This window comes from Polyodon spathula, chromosome 12, assembly GCF_017654505.1.
Source record: "Polyodon spathula isolate WHYD16114869_AA chromosome 12, ASM1765450v1, whole genome shotgun sequence".
Classification (NCBI taxonomy): domain Eukaryota; kingdom Metazoa; phylum Chordata; class Actinopteri; order Acipenseriformes; family Polyodontidae; genus Polyodon; species Polyodon spathula.
The window spans coordinates 15587041-15604183 of NC_054545.1; the positions used below are offsets into that span (position 1 = coordinate 15587041).

General features: G+C 38.6%; 1 protein-coding gene across 1 annotated transcript in view; it reads right to left on the reverse strand.

Annotated features, from left to right (window-relative positions):
* LOC121325033 (formin-like) overlaps window positions 1–10444 on the reverse strand; it is a 121176-nt gene extending 110732 nt beyond the window's left edge. The window contains 1 exon segment of the mRNA XM_041267331.1: window positions 8483–10444. Within this exon segment, the coding sequence (XP_041123265.1) occupies window positions 8483–10331 (1849 nt within the window). The 5' untranslated portion in view covers window positions 10332–10444.
* Between the last annotated feature and the right edge of the window lie 6699 nt (window positions 10445–17143).

Sequence of the window (17143 nt, forward strand, 5' to 3'; positions counted from 1 at the left end):
AATAATAATGGTGATTTCATTTGAACTGCAAGCTACCGCTCATCGCTCTATTTAATATGCAACCCCTCCAGAGCAACAGCCACCTTCATTTTATGCTTTATCAATATTTTGTAAACCAGTGCTTTTTACTTGTTTCTTTGTGTGTGTGTGTGTGGTATAATATATATATATATATATATATATATATATATATATATATATATATATATATATATATAGTGACACACCGGGGTAAGTCTGCCACTTGCAGGACCATTTCCACTGTCTTCTTTGGTGTAAGATAGAATCACAGGACCACAGAAATGAAATAAAACAGCACAATATCTATCTCTGTTAGGAGATCTGACTTCACTCTCTCTCTCTCTCTCTCTTGTATATATCTTATACACTGGGTAGCTAAGCTACTTACCAGTTTTAAATCTGTTCCTCTGTATTTCTTTTTGTCTTTTCCTTAACTTCTCCTTTCTCCACAAAGTCTAACCACAACCACCATAAGCCTCCCCCAACTCGACCCTGAACAAAGGAGATAATTTCCTTTTATTGTCAACCAGCCCAGCCACTTACAAAACTAACACCTCTTAAACACCTGCAGCTGTGCTGGTTTACATTTCACTTAAACCCTATGTACTCCTGGCCCTTGTAGTTTCTTTGGTGGCTGCCATTTTTGTAGGCCCTAATAACTACACCTCCTGCATTGTCTCTTGGGAGATGTAGTCTTTCCCTGCTCAGTCCGGCACTTTCCAGTGCCCTGGTCCTGTACAGCATAATATGCTAGGACCCACATATTTAACATTCGTGACCAGCCCACGTCTGATCACAATATATATATATACACACACACACACACATACAGTATATATATATATATATATATATATATATATATATATATATATATATAATATATATATATATATATATATATATATAAAGAAAAAATGTACATATTAATTAGATTTTTGAAAGGTTATTTATTTGAAGCTGTTGAAGAAGATACTTCAATACTTCAATGATTGAATGAATTAAGTTAACATTGAAAACATGTCAATAATACAAAAAGCATATAAATGAAAAAATGTACTCAGGAAGAATCATTGTTTGAAAATCTAAATGTCCTGAACAGTTTATCCTACAAGGACTCTCAGGAGCATGCATTCCTTCATGCATTCCTTCATACATTCCTTCATGCATTCCTTCATGCATTCCTTCATACATTATGGAAACGAGTGCATGATGCGGTCGCCAATTATGTTGTTTATAAATGCTATGAAAAAAATACAATGAAAAATCCAAAACACATCTAACATGATGTGCCCATCTATGAAGTGAACACCGTTGACACAGACACATCAGAGATTGATTACTTATTGTGTTTTAATAATCTTCTTAAACATTTATCCTGGTGATAAATTAGTTAAAAAGTTAACATTATCAGTGTCATTTTATTACAGTTCTCTGTGTTTTTTATGTGTTAAATATATATATATATATAGGTGTCATTGATTATACCACAGTACTATCTATATATATAGTATCTGTGGATACTGTATGTGCAGCAGTAGCAATGTGCAATACATGCACAGTACTTTGGTCTTGAACATTTGTACATTTTACATTCACTTTACAAAAAGCTCTGCTCGTTGCCTTACATACTGCGTACCGGAGTAGATCACTTGACAGGTTAAATGGTTCTGCTCCCTCGCACCCCCCCTGGCTCATGATGTGCCTGCCTTATTTCCTAGTGTTTCCTAATAAAGTGTAGACTTAAAATGTTCAAAGTTTCAATGAGAACAGCCAATGCAATGAAGCAACCTGAAACCAATCCTGCCAGCTCTGTGGTGGAATGATGCATTCACGCTCTCATGGAGACTGAAGCTTTGATTTGACCGACCAGCCTTCACACTCAATCCCACTCAGCGTTGATGACAAACAGCCCTAGTCTCCTTCTCCGTTAGCATAAAAAAAAAACCTCTGGACCAGGCTTGTTTGGGCTTGCAGTCAGGGTTGATAATGCACAACAACAAATATGATTCAGTACCAATTAACACTTACTGTAAGGGTGGAGAAAGAGCTTTGTCATTTGACTGCCTTTGTGTTGGGATTAAGCTTCATTCACTCAGTGGCCTGTGAGTACCCTAATTTCTTTCCATCTTTTATATTACTAACAGTAAGCCTGTTATGTTTAAATACATCAATCAAAGTATGTATCTGCTCGCATGGAATTTAAGTGTGCATATATAGATATATATATATATATATATATATATATATATATATATATATATATATATATATATATATATATCCGCTCTATAAGGAAGGCCCGGTGTCTTCATGTTATCCTTACATTAGTTGTAATCTCTTTTTAGGAAAGCAATTTTGTGCTTAGCTGGCCACTGTTGAGTCAACATTTGTCTTTTTCATTTTTTCAACACCCAAGACAAAGTTTTTGGTTCATCCCAAAAGGAAAACATTTAGAAAAATGAAATCTTGTTAAGTCAATGAACCACCTCTTTACAGCGCCATCCCTGTCCCAGGAAATAGGAAACAGCTTCTCAGCCAGTCAGCACGAGGCACCAGTCTGCCGACGCTGCTCCATCCCAATTCACTCCACTTGGCTACCCTTCACTGGTGGGCTTAGACCTGGCAGTTCCCATGCTGTACACTAGTGCAAATGGCATGCTAACAAGTCATTCCAATTACAGCTTTACACACTGTGTCATACCTTCTACTGATATTTTTAATGTAATGCAGCTGGAACAAAACCTTGCTATTTGCTATGCTATTTCCTTGTTACAGTTACAATCAAACTTCTAGACACATGAAGACAATACCTAGCCACACCACAGCATTAGCATAAGAGCAAAAAAGCAAATCACATATTCACTGCGTCAACACAGAACAGCTGATTTCAGGCTATTAGGTACGATATTTATCTAACAAGTAACGTCAGCACAAACACCCTACGACTTGTGAAACACAGAGTAGGGGTATGCCAGCGATAACGGAACTAATTTCAAATGAGGGATATAAATCTCCATGGGTAAACAGTGTTTGGAAACAGTTACATTTTTTAAAGTATCTGAAATGTATTTATATAATGGTGTGGACTGTACTTCATTAAATTTGAGCGATTGTCCCATGGTCACATTTCCACCATCACAATAGACAAGGGATTAACTAAGAATCTTCTTCTCAAAGCATTTGATTCAAGTCTGTAATTGACTCCTATTTTAAAAGGAGGAACATACCTGTTCATTTTACAAACCCGGAACCAATCTCACCAAACGCGTCATCATTTTGTAAACACCGATGTTTATATATAGGACTAATTTATACACATTGTTTTAAGAAGGGCTAATTTAGATATTTCGCTAACAAATATTAAAATGAAAAAACAGAAATGTTTATAAATCAATGTTGACAAAATTAGAAAAATGACTTTGCAATTAAGAGTAAAATCCATGAACGACCCGCTTGGTTTAATCAAGAGCCTCTCTCAACTCTCTGAGTGCATATAAGACAGAATTACATATCCAGTAGCAATGCATATATCATAAACATAAACAGACACCATCTAAACAGCAGCAGATTCAAACAGTAAACTCAATATGAATCCAGCTGGGGTTTTTCACATGCCTGGGTGATTTACAGACCTTTTTAAAATCACTGAATACAATAATAATAGAAAACAGCTGGTACTGCATGTAGATTCTAGGTTGGCAGTATGAACAACTGTTTTCATTTTAAAAGGAATCATTTCAGCGCTATATAACACCTGGCGGTGTAGATCTCCTTCAATGTAGCACAAATAGAAGCAAACTACTGTATGCAGAATGTGACTTGCAGGGCCTCTCGGTTTTTGCTGTACTAACATTTTGTTCTACTTTCAGGTACAATTGTTGCTAATTGTGCCCTGGAGCACTTTGAACACTGGATAATAAAACAGACAGTTCACAGACAAAGCACTGTTTGTAACTTTAATACAAATGTACAGTGGCTTGCGAAAGTATTGACCCCCCTTGGCATTTTTCCTATTTTGTTGCCTTACAACCTGGAATTAAAATTGATTTTTATTTGGATTTCATGTAATGGACATACACAAAATAGTCCAAATTGGTGAAGTAAAATGAAAAAAATAACTTGTTTAAAAAAATTCTAAAAAATAAATAACGGAAAAGTGGTGCGTGCATATGTATTCACCCCCTTTGCTATTAAGCCTCTAAATAAGATCTGGTGCAACCAGTTACCTTCAGAAGTCACATAATTAGTTAAATAAAGTCCACCTGTGTGCAATCTAAGTGTCACATGATCTGTCACATGATGTCAGTATATAGACACCTGTTCTGAAAAGCCCCAGAGTCTGCAACACCACTAAGCAAGGGGCATCACCAAGCAAGCGGCACCATGAAGATCAAGGAGCTCACCAAACAGGTCAGGAACAAAGTTGTGGAGAAGTACAGATCAGGGTTGGGTTATAAAAAAATATCCGAAACTTTGAACATCCCACGGAGCACCATTAAAGCCATTATTAAAAAATGGAAAGAATATGGCACCACAACAAACCTGGCAAGAGAGGGCCACCCACCAAAACTCACGGACCAGGCAAGGAGGGCATTAATCAGAGAGGCAACAAAGAGACCAAAGATAACCCTGAAGGAGCTGCAAAGCTCCACAGCAGAGATTGGAGTATCTGTCCATAGGACCACTTTAAGCCGTACACTCCACAGAGCTGGGCTTTACGGAAGAGTGGCCAGAAAAAAGCCATTGCTTAAAGAAAAAAATAAGCAAACATGTTTGGTGTTCGCCAAAAGGCATGTGGGAGACTCCCCAAACATATGGAAGAAAGTACTCTGGTCAGATGAGAATAAAATTGAGCTTTTTGGCCATCAAGGAAAACGCTATGTCTGTCGCAAACCCAACACCTCTCATCACCCCGAGAACACCATCCTCGGATGTTTTGCATCAGCAGGGACTGGGAAACTGGTCAGAATTGAAGGAATGATGGATGGTGCTAAATACAGGAAAATTCTTGAGGGAAACCTGTTTCAGTCTTCCAGAGATTTGAGACTGGGACGGAGGTTCACCTTCCAGCAGGACAATGACCCTAAGCATACTGCTAAAGCAACACTCGAGTGGTTTAAGGGGAAACATTTAAATGTCTTGGAATGGCCTAGTCAAAGCCCAGACCTCAATCCAACTGAGAATCTGTGGTATGACTTAAAGATTGCTGTACACCAGCGGAACCCATCTAACTTGAAGGAGCTGGAGCAGTTTTGCCTTGAAGAATGGGCAAAAATCCCAGTGGCTAGATGTGCCAAGCTTATAGATACATACCCCAAGAGACTTGCAGCTGTAATTACTGCAAAAGGTGGCTCTACAAAGTATTGACTTTGGGGGGGGTGAATACTTATGCACGCTCAAGTTTTCTGTTTTTTTTGTCTTATTTCTTGTTTGTTTCACAATAAAAAATATTTTGCATCTTCAAAGTGGTAGGCATGTTGTGTAAATCAAATGATACAAACCCCCAAAAAATCCATTTTAATTCCAGGTTGTAAGGCAACAAAATAGGAAAAATGTCAAGGGGGGTCAATACTTTTGCAAGCCACTGTACAGTTCTCTCTAATTGTCATCCATATCATTCTTCCATCAGTACACATATTTTTTATTTTATTGGATAGAAGATTTAGCTTCAGTTACTGTTTAAAACATGATACAGTGTCACATGTTTGGAAACAACACCATGTGGTGTCCAGCCGGTGGGGCGGTGGGGTGTTGGGGTTCAAATTCAAAAGAAAAACACAATGGATTTTTCATAAATGTAGTTTGTGGCAAGTGACCTGTAACTCATAGTGCAATACAGCATGAGGCACAGTACTGGAGGAGTTGTCCATGGACCCAATTGTATTGAGACAGAGTGTGCCACGTTGAATTGTGTTTAGAAGCACACAGTAGAAGAATGCATTTCAATCAGCATGTACTGCAAGACTTACACAAACTTGAATGCACTTCTTAGTCATTTGATTGGCAGTGCATTGTAGAAGTCCTAGAGTAGTTAGATGTACAGTTATTTGAACCTCTCTGTATCCCAGACTGCACGTGTAAAATCTAGTGACACACGTCCTAGAAGCAGAAGATCTGGAAGCCTGCATTGCATCCAGGGAGTCCATGCTCTCGGTCACAGCAAGGGTTAGCAAGGCTGTAGCAAAGTGGTATGAAGACAGCAGGTTTGACCATAGAGCAATGTTAGTGAACACAGGATTTTAAACAGGACAGAAATTTGACATAATGAAAAAAATCCTACCCAATTTATGAAACAAGAGGTTACAGTAAATAACAACAGGGTTAGAAACATACACAGTCCTGGGTTACAGAACTCCCTAGTTTCGGTATATTACTGAATTTACCAGGTACCAGAAATTTGAATTATAAGACCCCTTCTAAATCTATTCTGAACTGATCACATTTATTAATATCACACCATAGGTTTACTATTAGGAGTTCATGCAACCATTTATTTAACAGGGGCCTGTTCCTCAAACTTGGCTCCTCAACAACCTGTTTCCCGATGTTTACAATGTGGAATATTTAGCTTATTGTTTTGTTGATACACAAAATGTGTGCACTGGAAAGTTAATTGCGGCCTTCACTGAAAACCTGACTGACAGCATGACTCTGCTCAGTGTATTGGCAAAAATGCAGCTTTGTTTATTATGAAGGTCTAGAGTATTGTAAGAGAACAGATTTGATGCACATTCATCATAAGATCTAAATGCGACGGACTCCACATGTCTCTGAGTTCATAATGAATTGAAAAAATGCAATAAACTGGCCGTATGATTAGACCGGGAATGTACACAGCAGCTGATTTCTAATACAGCCCAAATTCAGAGCAGTATGAAATAAACTCAATATGAATCTACTAAAAATGTTACACTTTATTTTGAATCTCCAGTGGCTCTATATTAGGGTGTGCTTATACTTGCGCTCGTACTCATGATTGCCTTTAAGAAGAATTGATCGGCAGGTATTAAATAAATCCACTGATTTCAAAACAAGAAAAGCTGTCCTTCCCTCACCTTTACAATCAAGTACCAATCGATGCCAATTCAGTTCCGCATTGAGTTTTTTAAAAAGCTGATTAGAAACTAATTTTCCTCTCATCAGGGGCGCTAACATTTTTACTATAATTTATATTTTCAGTATGACAGCGCCTCGGGTGAAAGGAAAATTCACTTTCAATCAGCTTTTAAAACACTCGAAGAGAAAGTTACTTGCTATTCATTGGTACTCAATTGAGGGAAGGACAACTTTCTAGGAAGCTGTGCGGTCCAGTGGTTAAAAAAAAGGGCTTGTAACCAGGAGGTCACCGGTTCAAATCCTGGCTCACTCAGTAACTCACTGTGACCGTAAGCAAGTCACTTAACCTCCTTGTGCTCCATCTTTCAGGTGAGACTTTGTTGTAAGTGACTCTGCAGCTGATGCATTGTTCACACACCCTAGTCGATGTACGGTGCCTTGGATAAAGGCATCTGCTACATAAACAAATAATAATAAAATGCATTATAGTGTTAATACACTACTACTTCATATAGTTTTACAAATTGCAGAAGATTATTAATCCTACATATTATCCTGTGCAGAAATATTCTGCAAGTCCAATAGGTCTCTCCCGATTATCTACCTTCATAGCAAAAACACCATGGCTAGAAAATGCCTGTATAACTTTGCAGAGACAATGAGTCAGAGTCAGTGAGGAACAGTGGTACTTCAATGTCTATGGCTGTGTCTGAATTCAAACTCTACCCCCTAGACTATAATTAATATGTGCTTCTTCTCTTCCCTCTCACTCCCAAATAAAGGCTGTGACACATTTCGAGGTGAGCTTTATTAAAAATGTTTCGTTTACCCATAATGAGAGAGAGAGAGAGAGAGAGAGAGAGAGAGAGAGAGAGAGAGAGAGAGAGAGAAACTCCCTCAAAAGAAACAAAATAATCAAATTCATGCAAGGCGAGAAACATGGAAACATGCACTTTTCTTATGATAGGTGCACACTAAGACAGTTCAGATCACAGTGTAAAGCAAGCAGAATTTCTGTATTGAGAGCAGGCTGGGGAATCTTCAAAGAGCTATTAGTTTTATCATTGGTAAGTCGATTTCATTCACTTCTATGTAACTGAACTGTAACTGACTGTGGCCCTGGTCCTATTCACACAGCTTTACCCAGGCGTGATTAACCATGTTTTGTTTTGTATGTACATGCCTTCCACTTTATTAAAAGATGCAACCAGAGGAACTGCAAACACAGATTTATCCTGAATATAATATTTATCTTGAATACAACACAAGCTACAAGCTAAAGAATTAACCACAGTCTACAAAAAAGAAATAGATAGGGGTGTGAAAGCAATAATTATCAACTCTTAATTCTAATAAAGTCAGTCAATCGCATCGATCAACGAGAGACTGGAAAATCACTGACCTGGGGCTGGAACACTCGCTCCGTTCCGTTTCCCATGGTTACCCTGCCTCTCTCTATTCGGACTCAAGTCCAGGTGTGTCACAGTACTTTTGTTTCCATTCTTATCCAAAACCTCGGAGATGGGTCTCTGCATGTGGTGCTCCTGCACGCTGTCTATTGAAAAGCCTGCAGCAGGTAGCGCCCCCTCCTCCTCTGTACACTGCCGGGGTAGAGGCAGGATCCTGTGGTTAAGCTGCGGGCTGGGAAGTCTGGAGGACAGCGGGGATGGGGTGGGTGACATGCGCTGGTAGCTATTGGACAAGGGGAAGGAGCTGTTAAACACATTACATACAGCAGCTAATGAAGGTGAAGTGGGGCTCTTGCCATCTAATTTAAAACTGCTGCTTTCCTCAGCACTGTACTGCAGGGGTAGCCTCAGTAATTCCGGGTTATTTTTGTCTAGGCTTAATACACTTTTGCTGTCCCTTGAGGCTGTTCTGCTTATTCTCAGGCATTTCAATTCGGCGGTTTCATCAAAACTGTCACTTTGGATAACTTTAAAAAGATTTCTATTGACCACTTCGCCAAGACAGCACGAGTCATTGTGAGAGAGAGCTGCTTCCCTGTGCTGCCCCGAGCCAGAGAGACCCTTTTTATTGCACTCCTGAGACAAACTTAAGCCGGATTCTGAATCAGCCACAGGTTCTTTAGTGAAAAGTCTACTTTGCACTGCAGTGAACCTTGACATGATGCTTTCACTTGCTTCTTCTGCACACTCTTTGCTTTCCACCGACTCTCCTTTGCACACTTTCTGCACAACAGCTTCCACCTCCTGCAGTTTAGCAACAACTTTAATCCCAGTTTCTCTTGTGTGAACTCCGTGTTGGTAATGGTAAGGCTGATCTGCAGACTTCTTAGCAGCCCTGCCAGGTGAACTGTGCTCCACCATGCTGTCCATGTAATATCCACACATACTCTGCTCCAGTTTAATGTTGTCTTCCTCATCCAGGAAGCTGCTGCTGTAAGAAACCACATACCCCGTGAGCAACTCATTATCATACTCAGATAATTCACTGCACACGTCCGTGTCCGACTCATTTTTGAACTCCTCTAAAAATTCCCAGTCTTCCGTTTCTATCTTATCCTGTTCCTCCGAAGCTGACGTGGCACTGCTTTCCATGCTGGTGCAGGAAACTACTCCAGGGTCTTTGGAACTTGCAGGGAGTTTGCCGTAAATGTTCCTGTCTTTTTCTTTAGAAACACAGACGGAGGACGATTCTGTGCCACTGTACACTTTCCTCCTGATTTTGCTCTGCAGAATCCCTTCTGCGCTATCCCCTGTCCTAGTGCCAAGTCTCTTCATCTTTCTGCTTTTGAAGGCAGTTTTCTTCTGCTCAGTTGATAAGGAAAGTGACTGGAAGTGCTGTACTTCACTGCTGCTGCTAAAGCGCCCGTCTTCTCTGTCTGTCCGCAGGTTCCCATTCTCCGGGTAGCCCTGGAGTTTCCCATCCTGGTTTCCCATTTGAAATCTGCTCCTGCAGTAGGCACATATAGCAAACAGATCCGTCAGGACCCTCTCCGGCTTTGCAGTCAGCCTGTTGAACTCTGTAACAGCATCCTTTGTTGTGGTTAAGTTCAGATGCTTCGCAGTGCTCTCACAAGACTGGACCTTCTGTTTTGCTCCCTCCGGCTCCTCCTTTGCCTGGTCATACTTAGCAAAGCAGTTGGGCTGGTCCCGTGAAGAAGCACTCCCCTTGTACGTAAATCTCCTGACTCTTGCCCTTGGAAAATACAAGCTGATGTGGCTCAGCTCTTTGATGGGTTTATGCAGTTGGTGCACTGTATGCCTGCCTTCCATTATGAGCCTCATCTAACTATTCGTGCACTTAAATTAAGTTGTCAGTCTTCTAATAGCCTGCAAGGCACAGCACATGATTTGGAGAACAGCCTAAAAAGCTTTTGGTTTTCATCTTCTGGGGTATCGATTGCCTGTCAAAAAGAAGAACCTTGTTAAAAGGTTTACTGAATACTGAAAACACATCCTGCCATTGCAGTTATAGCATCCATATGTTAATGTTATTTTTAACAGTGTTTTACTAAGGCAGATGGTGTATCGCTGCTACTCTGGCACGTTATACATAACAATCAATTAAAATCTTTCCCTGTGTGTTCTAGTATAAAGTATACAGACTTGCACCTGTGACCTAAAGCCAAAATGAAAATCACATCCATGGCTTATGATTTTTTCCTTTCTTCGATGAAAGATTTCAACATATTTTGCATCATCAGTGTTGAGACCCCTGAAGACATTTTTTTGGATTCCTCCCAAGAGAGTAGAATTTCTTTAAGTGGTAGATGTGCAGCTATATCTGTCCCCTTGAAACTGTGTTTTTGTATAGAGATTTTCCATTTACCAACTTACTGTTGCCACAGTTGCAGAGGAGGCAGTAATTACAGTTACACACCCTCTAGTGGCCATTTCTAAAACCACCTCACTTAAAAAAAATAATTTTAGTAAATGTTAAGCCATGTTTGTTGTGATAGCGAGTACCAAAATAGAACTCAAAGCTATTACTGTTATAATACTATAATACTGTAATTTCACAGTGTATAATATATATATATAGTATATATATATATATATATTATATATATATATATATATATATATATATATATATATATATATATATATACCAGTCAAAAGTTTTAGTACACCTGCTTGAAACCAGGTTTTTCATGATTATCTATGCTTTTAACTGTATAAACTTGACTATAAACACTTAATATTTCATTATATGACATGTGTACTCATATAAGCTGATAATCCTAAGTGAATTGCATTCAAAAATTTCATTTTTAAATGAAAATGTAAATCTTGTCAATTTCAGTGAAATGGTCACCCAAAGCAAGGGGATTTCAGTCTGAAGCCCAAGTCTGTTAAAAGTCTGAAATGTGTATAACACGGTGTTAGAACACTGGCCTAAGTATAAAAAGTGTCTTTGTTAGATGTTCTCTAAGTTAACTAGCATGTTACTTAATTAACCTTTTATCACCAATTATTGTTAACAGGTGATATATAGGTAGCACAGGCACAAGTTTGTCATTCCTGAATGTAAGGGAGCAGAAAATGGCTAAATACGCTCAGTTAAGCAAAGAAGAAAGACAGTCTGTAATTACTTTAAGAAATGAAGGTCAATCTATAAGACAAATGCAAGAACTTTGCAAGTGTCTGTAACTGCTGTGGCCAAGACCATCAAATGATTTGAAGAAACTAGCACTCACGAGGACCGAACAAGGTCATGCAGGCCAAGGGTGACCTCAGAATCAGAGAACAAGTGCATTTGAGTCACAAGTCTGTTTGAATCACAAGTCTGCAAAACCGGCAATTAACTGCCCCTGAAATACAAGCTCAGCTAAATGCTACTAGAAGTACAGATGTTTCAACATCAACTGTTCAGAGGAGATTGCGTGAAGCTGGCCTAACTGGAAGAATGGCTGCAAAGAAACCATTGTTAAGAGTGCAGAATAAGAGGAAGAGACTTACCTTGACCAAAAAACACAGAAACTGGACGTTTGAGGAGTGGAAGTCTGTCTTATGGACCGACAAGTCAAAATTTGAAATATTTGGGTCCAACCGCCGAGTATTTGTAAAACGCAGAGAGGCTGAGCACATGAGTTCTGCATGTGTGGTTCCCACTGTCAAGCATGGAGGAGGCAGTGTCATGGTCTGGGGTTGCTTTGCTGGTGACAGAGTTGGTGATCTTTACCAAGTGCATGGCAAGCTCAACCAGCATGGCTATCATAGCATACTTCAGAGGCATGCCATTCCATCAGGATTAGGGCTAGTTGGGCAGTCCTTCATTCTTCAGTTAGATAATGACCCGAAACACACCTCAAAGTTGTGCAAGAACTATCTGGCGAAGAAGGAAAGTGAAGGACAACTCAATCTAGTGACCTGGCCTGCCCAGTCGCCAGACCTCAATCCCATAGAACTTGCATGGGATGAACTAGACAGAAGAGTCAAAGCAAAGCTACCCACAAGTGCCACATATCTCTGGGAATTGCTGCAGAAGAGCTGGGAAGACATGTCGGGTGATTTCCTGCTGAAACTTGTTAACCGAATGCCTCGTGTTTGTGAGGCTGTTATTAAGGCAAAGGGAGGATTTTGAGGAATCCAAGATGTAGAGACAATTTTCAATTTTCTAGAACATTGCTTTGATACTCCTTATGTTTTGTTTTGTATATTGTAACATGTGTTTTCATTTTCAAGTATTTACAGAAACGTATACGACATAAAACATTGTCAATTCTGAAAAAAATCTAGTTTCCAACAAGTGTACTCAAACTTTTGACTGGTACTATATATATATATATATATATATATATATATATATATATATATATATATATATATATATATATATATATATATACAGTGCCTTGCAAAAGTATTCAGACCCCTGACCAATTCTCTCATATTACTGAATTACAAATGGTACACTGAAATTTCGTTCTGTTTGATATTTTTTTAAAAAACATTGAAACTCAAAATTAGTTATTGTAAGGTGACATTGGTTTTATGTTGGGAAATATTTTAAAGAAAAATAAAAAACTGAAATATCTTGCTTGCATAAGTATTCAACCCCCACACATTAATATTTGGTAGAGCCACCTTTCACCTTTCAATTCTCTTGCAGTATTTTCCTGTATTTTGCTCCATCCATTCTTCCTTCAATTGTAACAAGATGCCCAGTCCCTGCTGATGAGAAGCGCCCCACAACATGATGCTGCCACCACCATACTTCACTGTAGGGATGGTGTGTCTTGAGGCATGGGCAGTGTTAGGTTTACGCCACACATAGCGTTTTGAGTTTTGGCCAAAAAGCTTTTTCCACAAAACCTTTTACCACATCGCAGCTGGGTCACTCTCATGCTTTCTGGCAAACTCCAGACGTGCTTTCAGATGGTACTTTTTGAGTAACGACTTCTTTCTTGCCACCTTCCCATACAGGCAGGTGTTATGCAGAGCTCTTGATATGGTTGACTGGTGCACCATTACTCCACTCTCAGCCACTGAACTCTGTAGCTCCATCAAAGTGATTGTTGGCCTCTCTGTGGCTTCTCTCACAAGCCTCCTTCTTGTTTTTTGAGGGACGACCTTTTCTTGGCAGTGCCTGGGTGGCGTGATCCAGCTTCCACTTCCTGCTTATTGATCCAACTGTGTTCACTGGGATATCCAAACACTTGGATATTATTTTGTACCCTTTCCCTAATCTATGCATTTGTATTACTTTATCTCTAACGTCTGTAGAATGCTCTTTGGTCTTCATTTTCCTCCAGATTCACAGCCTTACCAATGATCCTTCAACAGTGGGGTTTTTATCCAGAAAATGTGACAGCAACTTTAATGGTAAGGTAACTGTGTCCTCGTTAGGGCAATTTCTTTCATCGGTGCAAACTGGGAGCTTCCACAGCACAGGGGTTGAATACCTATGCAAGCAAGATATTTCAGTTTTTTATTTTTCTTAAAAATATTTCCCAACATAAAACCAATGTCACCTTGCAATAACTGATTTTGAGTTTCAGTGTTTTTTAAAAAAATATCAAACAGAACGAAATTTCAATGTACCATTTGTAATTCAGTAATATGAGAGAATTGGTCAGGGGTCTGAATACTTTTGAAAGGCACTGTATATGCATATAGTCTATATTTTGAAGGATGACCAACCAATACAGCAAACTACGATACTCTCACTAAAAAGAAAATACAAAATAAATGTGAGAGAAGCAATGCCAGGTCACCTCTGGAAGAATCTGCACTTTTGTCAAAACGCTTGTCTGCTAGATTAAGAAGATTCTTTTATAATCAAAACCAAAACCAAAAAACTTGAGCAGGCACCACTGGCCCCTTGCAGTGAGGGGTGACTCAAGCGATCATGAGTTTGCTGGTTCAAATCCTGGTCATGCTGAGTTGCCAGTCTTGGCTGGGGGCCCACAGAGAGTGCTGCACTGATGTATGCAATCCCATAGGCTGGGAAGGAAATTGTCTAGTTTGCCTCATGGCACTTCAGCTCCCCCTACTGGCCTGGAGACTTCCCAGACTTGGCATTGGCTTGACAGCAGGAACAAATACAAGATGCCTGCTGAGTGGGTTGCAGAGCTAAGGTGCCATTTAAATTGACCATTTCACATTGGGTAGAATTATTTAAAAATAATAATAATAATAATTTTAATAAATTGAATTTAATAAAAAAATGAATAGTCTACATTTTGAACAATGGTCAACCAATATGGCAAACTATGGTACTCTCACTAAAAATAAAATCTAAAACAAATAAATCAAGCTGTTTGACATAAATGTTAACTTAATCTTCCCTCCCTTTCATTACATTCAGCGTCATTTTTACTCCTCTCTCTGTCTGTGTCTGAGCAGAGAAAGAGAAGGAAAAAGGGAGGCTCTTATACTCTTTGAACAACCTCCCCCTGCTCCACCACCACAGAGCAGAGGGAGGTGGTTGGACAGGGGAAGGGACCTGGTGTGCTTGACCAATAGTTTCACTTTGCCCCACTTCACTGAGCCAGGACCAAGAGTGCCACAAATGAGAGAACACAGAACAAACTATTGTTGTTCACAGAGTATAACAGCCTTCCTTTCTCCTCTTTCTCTGCTCCACCACCACAGAGCAGAAGGAAGTTGTTCAGAGACTATAAGAGCCTCCCTTTCCATTTCTTTGTTCCACTGGCACAGACAGTGTAAGACGTGGAAGTGACATGAATTACGACTGCACTGAGATTTTTAATACTGTCAAGCTCCAAATAAACTTTTCACAAAACTCCCGATGTCAAACGTATATTCTTTTCTTATAGTTTATGTAAGACCTGATCAGTAACTATAATAAACTAAATCTATTTGGCTTTAAACATACATGTCCTAAGGAGGGTACTTTTTTGTTCTTTTAAAGCAGAAATAAACATCATCAAATATTTGACCCATTCTATTATTATTATTATTATTATTATTATTATTTTTTATTATTATTATTATTATTATTATTGTGAACCATACAGTGATATAACCATCTAAACCACAGTTATAAACCACTAATAATATGTCCCTCTCAGGTACTGTATCTCCAGGTACATGCTGTTTTGATTACTTGCTGTTTTGTATACTTCACAAACCCCCCAGGTTGCCACAGCACCAGCCACTTACAAATCTGAAGCACTTGTGACCGGCTGCCTGACTGATGAATGTCTAGTTTGAGGCGAGATTAAGAGACTTTTTTCAAATGTTTTTAACAGTGTGTAGTTTCGCCCTGTAGCCCTATTTTGTTGTTATTAATTTGTCCCCCACCCCCCAACTATTTGAGTTATTAACTGTTAATGGCAAACCACTGAAACTAACAATAACAATAATGTACCCAGATCCTTTCATGCTTCTTTGACCTCTACCCTCCATTGTCAAGCTCAATTCAGTGTGACACTACCAAGTAAACTCAAATCCACTTCTCGATCGGTTTACTCCTTTAAATAAGATAAAGTGCTTTCAGCTACACTTTATATATACTTTATATATATATATATATATATATATATATACATATATATATATATATATATATATATATATATATATATATATATATATATATATATATATATATATATATATATATATATATATATATATATATATATATATATATATATATATATATATATATATATATATATATATATATATATATATATATATATATATAAAAAAACTACCACATGATGTACCCAAACCACTAACACTTTATAATACAGATCCTGTAACAATAACATAACAATGTTGCACATAAAGTTGGAAGCTATAGATTTTAAACTATATTTTAAAGCCCTGAGAAAATGATGTTCATGATGTTCAGAATAATAATATAGATAAAAAGATAATTTTGGACTGATCAGCGCATCTACACATTTGCAGAAACCCAAGACGAGCACAATGACATGTAGCGCCCTTTTAATTGTAGGTCGCAAATAGGCACTATTATCTGGCTATGGTATATTCCCTTCATGTTTGCACCTTCCCTGTTCTCCTTGTCCGATCCATGCGGCAGAGACAGAGCCATGCCCCACACAGAGATGCCACATTCACCGCTCATTTAGCAGCAGCGTCTTCCATTACAGCAAACCAGTCGCAGAGAATAAAAAGGATGCAATAACTATTAGTATAGTTAACTAATATATTCTTGTGTTCGGTCCATGCGGCACATACTGTACAGTGGGCTAAAAATACCCCCTCTGCAAATATCCTCGGTTTGCTTTTTTTTTTTTTTTTTTTTTTTACTTACCTCATCATCGAATGTCACAATAATGTACAGCACTGTATACAACTCAATTATACAATTCTCACCACAACCGTCCAAAAAACACTTCACATAGCCTATAAATAGTACAATTCCCAGGGTTATATTAACTTTATATTAGGTGTCCTTTTCATTATAACCTCTTAATAATGACAAATGAGAAACAGCATCTTTTGCTATGCAACAAGCTTCTCTTAGTATAGCCTGCACTAGACAATATACAACTGTATACAGATTAAAAGACACTCATTTGCTGTACTGTACTCACGTATTTGCGTTTCATCTTCACAATTTCATACATATTCCGAAGACTTTAAGATTCCAG